At 40.2% G+C, this 10,000-nt stretch overlaps 1 protein-coding gene across 1 annotated transcript in view; it reads right to left on the bottom strand.

Moving 5' to 3' along the window:
* dcc (DCC netrin 1 receptor) overlaps positions 1–10,000 on the bottom strand; it is a 139,681-nt gene that overhangs the window by 24,434 nt on the left and 105,247 nt on the right. Inside the window, exons 19-23 of the mRNA XM_034603188.1 lie at positions 6,730–6,837; positions 6,050–6,244; positions 5,935–5,967; positions 2,526–2,591; positions 479–641 (exon numbers count right to left, since the gene is read on the bottom strand). Of these exons, the coding sequence (XP_034459079.1) occupies positions 479–641; positions 2,526–2,591; positions 5,935–5,967; positions 6,050–6,244; positions 6,730–6,837 (565 nt within the window). The remainder of the gene's footprint in view (positions 1–478; positions 642–2,525; positions 2,592–5,934; positions 5,968–6,049; positions 6,245–6,729; positions 6,838–10,000) is intronic.

Below are 10,000 nucleotides of genomic sequence, written 5' to 3'. Positions count from 1 at the left end.
GAGCTGCTGATCTGAAGCCTTAGTTTGACATCTTGTTCAGCACGATCTTGATTTTTTTAAACCAGAAGTAACCGGATTTGGAGAAGAGGGGGTGGAGCCTGACTGAGAGCTTGAGGATACGCCCACCTGCACCCATTGGACGGTACTAGCTGTCAATCACACTGTGGTATCCTCCCCCAACACATCCGGTGCTTTATGGTCTGTTTGACTCTAAATGATCATAATTCACTAAATGAACATCAGCTGTTTGAAGAAGACTTGAAACTAGAGACTGAGACAGAAACTCCTGAATGTTTACTGACGTTATAAAGTGAGAAGTCACTTTCTATAGACTTCTATAGAAACTACCAGTGGAGTCGCCCCCTGCTGGTCAGAGAGAGAACACAGGTTTCCAGCCCTGAACGCATTGGCTTCATTTCCCGGACGTGTTTCCCTGATACTTATTTACGGCCGGACACACGTGAAAAAATCATCTTACTTCCTCTGTTTCGCCGAGGAGCGCCTGGTGCAGATTAGCGCGACGATGACGACCACAACTACTGTGACGGCTCCCACGGAAACCACGATGAGTACCAGAAGGTTGCCGTTCTTTTGTGGTGTGGCGCTGCCGTGAGGTGGACGCATCTGACCAATGGGAGACTCTGAAATATGAAGATAAAAACAACTGTCATCAACATAAAGAGAATGGTTTGATTTGATTACATTTTACTATATTTACTTTCTGTTGGTGATGCAAATTATGTTGTAGAATCTTTTTTGTAAAGAAACAAAGCTACAAATGAAAAGTCTGCAGAATAAAAACAACTGTGGTTTCAACAGACTGAACACAAAGCTGCTGCTTCACCAATCAATACGTGTGTGTGTGTGTGTGTGTGTGTGTGTGTGTGTGTGTGTGTGTGTGTGTGTGTGTGTTCGGCTAAAGGGAGAAATTGATGACATGCTCTGTCGTTCATTAACTTTACCTCGGAGCACTGAGAGAGAGAGAAAAGAAGAAACAGAGGAGGTCTGGATGGAGAGAAGAGGGAATGTGTTGAAGGAAGAGAGGAGAGGAATCGTACTAAAGTGGTGGGTAAAGAAAGATAAATATGATGGAGAGAGAGAAAGGGCAGAACATGGGGAGGAAGAGAAGTGAGGGGGGAGGAGACGCAGGTAAGAAAATATACGAGACACTGAGCGAGAGGCACTTTACCTCTTTCTCTCTCTCCCTTTCTTCCTTTGTCTCTCTCTCCGTTGTCAGCCCCAATGAAAACCACAATCCATCACAGCTGCAGCCAGACTCACTCTTCTTTTCTTTCTCTCTTTTTTAAAAGTTAGATTAAAAACCTCATAAAAGCTTTTGTCCTTTTGTGAAACACATTTTTCATTGACATCACAGATGTGCGACCGTAAGCAGAGGCTTCCTCCTTCTTCACTCATGACGAAACGTCACGGGGTCATTGAATCTAAAGGGTTCAACCTCTGGGGAACATGTAATTGAGGGAGTGTGTCTGCAGGTTTAAATTTCAGCCTTTAACAACAAGGTATAACAGGACGTAAGAGAAAGAAGTGTGTGAAGCTCTGGCTGCTTGATAATGAAAATATTCTAACACCACTGTTACTAATATTGTTATTAAACCTAAATTATAACTATGATTTTAATACTAAAGGTAAAATTCAGTTATATTTTATACCAACACTGATTCTAAACACTGAAGAATCATGTTCTTCACTGTAACTGTCTCTTCTTGTTCCTGCTTTAAGAAAAACTGTTGGATCTGCACAGCAGAGGTCAGAGGTCAGGGTCTGTCGATGGCAGTGATTCAGTGTCTCATTGGACGACACTGATGTTTACGTGTGTCTCAACGTTTCGTCAGCACTGTTGCAACCGCTGCTGCCGGAAGCCATCGTAAATCTACATCCTCTGACCTCCGCCCTCTTCTGGCTTTATGAACGGTCGCCAGGGGCGAAGGGTTGTTTATCTTTAACGTCGCAGAGCTTCCTCTGACTGAAAAACAACCTGGAGAGATTTACTGCTGTCTCTTCTCATGAGGTCACAGCTCTGCAGGTCACTTTGTTCACAGTGTGTGCTCAGGTGATCTGATCCAGGGATCTGATCACACCTGTTCTGATCCAGGGTATGGAGGTCCCGCCCATTCATGTGCTGGATCAATCACGAGTCAGTCTCAACTGTCAATCATGACCTCTCCGTCCGTTTTTCTATCAACTAAAATAAAACAGTGTTGTGCTTTATTTCAAAAACTAGTTTAATGTCACCACCCTCATTTAATCCTGTTTCTCATGGAGATGATTCTTCTTTCTCAAGTTTGTAAAAATGATGATTGATGGTGAGACATTAAAAGTTATTAATTTCTTCCCGGCAGCAGTGATTCGTAACAAACAGGAAGCGAATTTAACAAACAGTAAATCAGCAAGAGGCAGCGAGTCGTTAAAGAGAGTTTAGACATGACAGGCGCACACACACACACACACACACACACACACACACACACACACACACACTCATTGGGAGGAACAGTGTGTTTTACCGTTGATGCTGCTCTTGTCAATGAGGTTGGTGTCAGACGGCCAGTAGGTGTGGTCTCCTCCGCGACCTGGAAGATGAGAAATAAACAGGAACGTCAGAAGAAGAGAAAGAGACAAAGAAATAGAAGGAGAGAAAAAGACGAGAGAGAATCTTGGCAAGTCTTGACAAAGCAAAGAATTGTCTGGGTCCTGAGCCAAGGGAAGAACAGTTAATATATTAGTATGAAATAAAGTAATTTATGGCAGGAAGTTATTGTGTTGAGATTCGAGGAGGAAGTCGGATCCTGACTGAAACTGATGAGACAGAATTCAAAAAGCTGCTGGACATCACAAATTCACTTAAAGACAGAATTCTGAAGCTGGATTCATTCTGCAAGTCGTCATTTGTTGTCTCTACAATTACAAATCTGATGTTAGTCTTGATTTTCAAGTTACAGAAACCTGGATGATGAAACCCAGCGCAGCTTGGTGTTCATCAAACTGTGTGTGTGTGTGTGTGTGTGTGTGTGTGTGTGTGTACAGTGGAAGCCCCCCCTCCTAGAAAACACGTATTCTCTACATGGAGCGGGAGCACACACAAGGACAGAGGAAGTCTCACCTTGTTAAAGCCCTATGAGACAAATGTGATTTGTGAATATGGGCTAAACAAATAAAATTTGATTGATTGACACACTCACAAACACGCACACTCACATGCAAACACACACTAACATGCACACACACACACACACACTAACACACGCAAACACACACTCACATGCAAACACACACAAACACATACATGCACACAAACACACTCACATAAACACAAACACACACTCACATGCACACACACACACACTAACACACACAAAAACATGCAAACACACACACTGCCATGCACACACACACACACGCACGCACGCACGCACGCACGCACGCACACACACTCACACACACACACCTGTGCACTCACAGTAAAATACTATTTCAACAGTAAATTTGAAGGAACTTCCTCAGCCTGAAAAAACATCTGTCTTCACATTTAATTATATTAAATTCACAATAACATTTATTTAAGATTTGGTTTAAAACAAAGTGGAATAATTTATCTAAAAGTGATAAACTGCTCAAATGATGAGCTGAAAGTAAAGAACAGTCAAAATGGTAAACTAATACTAATCAGAGGAATAAACAGTCAATCAAATAGTAAAATGCACAAATTGAAATTCGCTGCAGAGCAACAATCTGTAAGATGCCGAGGAAAAATGTCAGTCAAGATGTTTTCAGACGTAAAATAGTGTCTGAACATTTTCTGAAGTTTGTATTTCACATATGAAGAAGCAACAGGAGATTGTCCGGGACATTCTGTATTCTCACATGGTCTCTTTACAGGAGGCTGCAGGAAAAGTTCCAGAAGATGTCCAGAGACACTGACTCAGACATTTGTTCTCACATAGAGAACCTGCAGAACATGTCAGACTTCAGTTCACGTCTGAGAACAGGTTTAGAAATGTTAAATGTTCTGTTTGTTTCTGATCAGACGAAATGTGTTGGCAAAGATGCAAATAAATTTGTGATCCTGAGGGAAACTAAAGAATCTCTCCTCTATGATTAATGCTCCAAAGTTTTAGTGCAAATGAGTAAATTAGTCTATAACCATTGACACAGTTGCTTTTAATTTCACGCTTGAATGTGAGAATCTCAGTTAATTAGTATTTCATGAATTTTATGCAAATTCTGCGTCAACTGTCGTTGTAATTTTTCTCCAACATAGAGCTCAAGAGTTTGAGAGCTGTCGCAGATATTAAGATGAAAAGAAGAAGCCACAAAGAAGAAGTTTGTCCGAATGGAAATCAAACTTTTTGAGTATTTGTCTCATATTAATCTGATTTATTTAACTTGTGTCAATGTTTTGGAATAAAGGAAAAGGGATATGAAAGGAAGCAAGATGAGAAAAGGAGAAAACAGAAGAAGTTTTAGAAGGAAGGAGAGAAGGATGAAGGAGGGATGCTGATGAGGGTTCAAATCTCAGCTTTGTTGGTCTCATGTTCACTAATGAGAAACGTTTATGTGAACATATTCGGGTTTCTCCTTAGTTGAATTTATTTTTCACTTTATACAAACAGCCTTGACTCGCGGAGCAGAGGGAAAATCCAAAAACAAGAGAGAAATGAAAGCAGATCAAGGAAGAGGAGGCGGTTGTGAATATTAATGCAGACGTACGAAAGCTGCTTAACATATTGAAGTTCATCAAATGAACTCAGACATGATTAACACTCTGTTCTCTAGTTCCATTTATTAGCTGCACGAAGACACAAGAGGCTAATGAACTTCAGATCACTTTGAAATCTCAGAACATGACTCCTGGTAATAAGACTTTTTAAAGTCGAATGAAGGTTGATTTTTTTAACCATTTTATTTCTGTTCTGATGTCATGTTGCAGTAATCTGCCCCAGTGCATTCTGGGCTTTGACCAGCAGTCGTACATCATCTACCATTCCCTTTAAAAACCAGGTGTGTGTGAACCTCTGATATCAAAATGGTGGATTTGTCAGGTGATAAGAGAACACGCATCATCAGTGTGTGAATCATCGACTGTAAATAAAGATGGACGACACAAAATCAATTTAAAATATCTCAGATACTGGCTTTGGCTTCACTTTTGTGGAGCCACGATGTCGTCCATCTTTATGGTCTGAGGTCATTGACGTTTTACTTGATGTGGAAACATTGAGCAAATCTGTAAATATTTTGATTGTGTTCAACTTATTATTTAAAAAAAAAAAACATAAATATGATCTTAAATAACTGTAGAATATCAGGTCAATTCATCATTGACTTTATAACAATATTTATTTTCATGGTTCAACGTCAATTTGACAAATCGATCAGTTCAGATTTTATTGAGTGAAACAATGGATCCTGAAATCAGGAGAACATTGGAAATAGATGAGCTGTGTTGAAGGGACATGTTAAACATTTGACCTTTGAACCGGTGAAATGTTTTAATTTATTCTGAATATGTGAAGAGAGAAACCTTCTCATCAGCACATCACTTTACTCCTCAGGAGTAAAATCACACTGATGATTTGAAGGTGGGAGAAAAAGTGAAATAAAAAAACAATGGCTGAAATTGACTGTGTGTTGTCGATTGTGAATTATGGGTTGAGCCTGTGAAAAAGAATTTGAGTGTGAAATTTAATTTTAGCATGACTAGAAATTCAAATGAAAGTGAATCTAAAGTCACTGTTAATTGTAAAAATATTAATTGTTAATGATATTTGAATGTGAAGATAATTTGACTTGTGCAAGAAACGATGTGAAAAAAGATGAAATGAAAAAGAAGGATTTTACATCAGAATTAATTTGTGGAGGATATCTATATTTGAAGCTGTGAAACTCTGTCTTACTTAAATAAATAAATCCTACCTTGATCATTGGCCATCTTGTCTGGATGTTCCACTGGAGGAAAAAGAGAAAAAGAGTCAGAAAACATATCAAATATAAAATAAGGACATGAATTCACACACACCCGATAACAAACCTTTGGCGGTCCTGAAGTGGACGGGCTCCGACAGCGGGCCGACCCCTTTGGCGTTCTTGGCCTGAATCCTGAAGTAATAAACCGTGTCGAGGTTCAGATCGACGACCTGGTGAGTCAGCCGGTCGCCGCTGATCGCCTCCATCACCCAGTCGTCTATCGGCATGTTCTTATCCAGCGTGTAGTACAGGATGTAACCTGTCAGACAACAGCTCATAAAATAAACTAAATGACTTATGAAGAGGTGACAGATGGACTCAGTCCATATTCACATCAGATATTGGGTTTTGAAAAATAAAATCTGAGACACAGAAAGTTTCATGACAGAATAAACACAAAGAAGTAAATGTATCTGTGTGAAGAGAAGAATAAATAAATTGTTATGGAATCACACAGAAAGAAAAAAGTATAAAATATTTGATGGGTTGTGTTGTGATCGCTGCAGGGAGCGTTTGATTTATCCTCTGAGACGCTGCAGGAGCAGCAGAGCTTGTTAACAGACGAGTGGAAGAGAAAAAAGTGTGTTTGGATTCACAGCGTTTCTTTAACTCTTCAACTCACTGTGAATTCTGAGAAAATAACTGTTGCTTTATTTTCAGGCTTTTCAAGGCAGAAAAACGAACTAACTAACTATATAACCAGCAGGTTCACATTACCTGAGCTCGACATGTTTGTACGCTCACCTGTGATTCGTCCGTTAGCCTCCATCGGCGGTTGCCAGCTGATTAAAATGGCGCGGGGTCGTCCTTCACGACTGATCACCGTTAAGTCTTTGGGGGCGGAGCTAGGAGCTGTCAAAAACACAAACAGGAAGAAGTGTGAGAAATGATGTACTGTCACTGTGAATAAACCTGATGGGAAAAGTAAAGGTTCCAACAGTCTAAACTCAAATTATTTCAATTACGTCTTAATTACATCTTGACGAGTGGTTGACGAGGTCGACTGATCTGCATCAGGATAAATAGTGTGATCATTTTAACTGAAAAACACAGTTTGAGGAAACACAGTGAACTCAGATCTGACACAATCATTGTTTGCACTAATTTAAATTCATGAACAAAGGTTTTTCAAATGATGGGACAGATTTAACGGATGGCAGGTGTGCAAAGCTACGTTGGAAATGACACTGAGGACTTGACCTTGACTCCTGAGATTAAGGACATGGTCACACAGGCGAATAAAACATTCACTTCCTGTGGTGAATAATCAGTCATTATTTAAGATCTTTGCATTGAAAACATCACAAAAGCATAAAACTGAGGAGCGAGCTGCAGGATATTGCAATGAGGCTCTGATTAAGTCCAAATAGATGTCAATTTGGATCTCCTGCACCAAGACCCGACAGTCCCCTGATACTCAATGACACCTTATAGCTAAGGCTATGTTACATTATCTCCACTTCAACATGGTTGTACGGACTGGTTTGTTGCGTGACTTGTTACGATACAGCCTCTGAAAAAAGCCTAGTCCGGATCCACGACAGAATGTGATGATTCTTTCTTGGCCCATGTTCCATTCACCCTCCAGTTTCAGGGAAATCTGGTCAGAAATCTCTTTGCAAATGGACATAGGTGGAAAAATTACCTCTTTGGCAGAAGTAACAACATATTCTCTATGTTAAAAAGTTTTAGTATTTTTCAATAGCACCTCCCAGACAAGGTCACAGTTAGTTAAGTTTGTCAAAGATATCTAATTCTTGTCCAGCAGATCAGCTAAATGTGCAACATTATATGCAAGGGACATTTATTTGAACAGCACATTTCAACAACAGGGAAAATCAAAGAGTTTTACATTAAATGTAAAACTCTTGTTTGGTCTTCAGCTCAAAGTCATATGCTGACCTCATGCTGACAAATCACGACTCATTAAAAAACAAGCTTCAGGAACAAGCACATTAGGGTTTGAAAGACATCATCATCTCCTCAACAGAACAAACCAAGTCATTATAGAGTTTAACTGTTTGATGGGTTAGGGTTGTGTGTTTCTTCTGACTGGAGATACAACAAGATACCAAATCGAGAAAGGTCAATAACTCAGTCAAACTTTTTGCTAACTTGCTAACTCACTTGTGTGTATAAACATCAGGTGTGAGAGGTTCCTCAGAGCAGAAGAGGAGTTCTGGGTCTGGATCAAACTGAAACTGGTTCTGTTGATTTGCAGTGAAAACACTTTGTTGGATAGTTTGGACTTTTGGACCAATCACAGGAAGTAGAGACAGAATTAAACAATAGAAGAAGAAGAAGAAGAAGAAGAAGAGGAAGCTGCAGTCTTCACCTCCGGTGATAAAATGTTAGAACCATGAGGACGTTCATTTGCTGCATTTGAACTAGTGTGGAGTACTGTAGTACTGTGGTACTGTGGACTACTACTGTGTAGTAATGCAGTACTGTGGACTACTGTAGTACTGTGGACTACTGGAGTACTGTGGAGTACTGGAGTACTGTGGACTACTGTAGTACTGTGGAGTACTGCGCCTGAAGGTGCTGATGCTGATTGTAATACCATCATGATGTTACCATGGCAACCAAATGAAGTTCCATTCATGTCCATTCAAACAGAAAGACTACTACCCCCCCACCTGACAACACTCCCACGTCAGACGCCGTCTACAAACCAATCAGAGTCAAGTATGGGTAGACTCCGCCCACATAGGGGATGACCACAGGATGTACGTTTGTCAGACTAAATTCTTTAGTCCTTAAATTACAAAGTGGAACCAGAACTAACAGATGAAAGGAAACAACAAACACATGAAGCTTCAGACTCGGACCAGAAAACGACCTGATGGTGACGGGTACGATTCAAACAACTAGCAGAATAATAATATAGTGTTAATAATCATAATGAGCTGGTGTGATTTAGACTGAGTGATGATTATTACTAGTGAGGCAGCGGTGTTAGAGCTAGTGTAAAGAGCTGGTAGATCACTGCAGGGACTGAGTGGGCTCCGTCCGTCTGCTCGCTATGAATGTCAATGTATTCTCGCGGGCCCCCAGGGAGCCAGCGGGGGCAAAGCTGTTCACACTTAATTGGATGACAAATCCACCAGACATGATTGTAAACATCCTGAAAGGAATACCTTGACATTTTGATTTTAGTCTGTGGGCGGGTCTCACTGTGGCAGACAGTTGTCATGTCGTTGTGGGGAAAGTTTTACTCCTCACTGAACCGTTGTGTATTGTTCGACAACTTATCAAACGACGTCTCTGTTTTTCAAGGGAAAAAACCTGTTCTGCTCCTATATTGTTTTGGTGAACCCTTGTTTGCCCTCATTCAGATGATCCCTGCTTTTAATTTATGTCATTTCAGTTGTCAGTGGAAAGAAAGTGCTACAGGGAAAATATATTATAATTGGAAAGTAACTACAATAAGATTAATTATTATTCGAAAATTCGAACTAAAGGTTCATCTTTTCCTTCAGTATTTATGTTCTACATATCTATAACTCTTTTTAATCAAGGCTGAAGATTTCAAATCAAATAATTATTACTTACTATTTCTTACTCTGTTCTTATCCTGAGTCACATTATTAAGTAATTAAGTCTTTTATATCTTTTGAATTATTTTGTGCTTTATACTTGAACTAACCTCGGCTGCCTTGACCTCAGTAACAGTACTTTGAGTAGAAATTACTCATCTCCACTAAATCTTATTAGTTCAGAATCAGCTGTTTCATTCATGTTTCATTGTCTCCTGTATAAGGTCTAGATCCAGGAGCAGTGTGAACACAGCAGAGGATCCTCCACTGATTCACTGAGTGAGTGGGGGGGGGGGGGGGAGCTTCTAACTCGTGACACAAACATGAAGAAACAAAAACAAATCTCTCTGGTGAAGAAGTGCTGACACACACGATGAAGACACGAAGACGTGAAGAGAGTTTGTGGTGATCAGAGCTGAAGGTGTCAGGTGATGTCAACATGACCTCTGCAGCAGAGGTCACACGTCACTTCCTGT

This window comes from Hippoglossus hippoglossus, chromosome 12, assembly GCF_009819705.1.
Source record: "Hippoglossus hippoglossus isolate fHipHip1 chromosome 12, fHipHip1.pri, whole genome shotgun sequence".
NCBI lineage: Eukaryota > Metazoa > Chordata > Actinopteri > Pleuronectiformes > Pleuronectidae > Hippoglossus > Hippoglossus hippoglossus.
The sequence above is the reverse complement of the archived record's forward strand: the minus strand, read 5'-3'. Positions and strand labels throughout refer to the sequence as shown.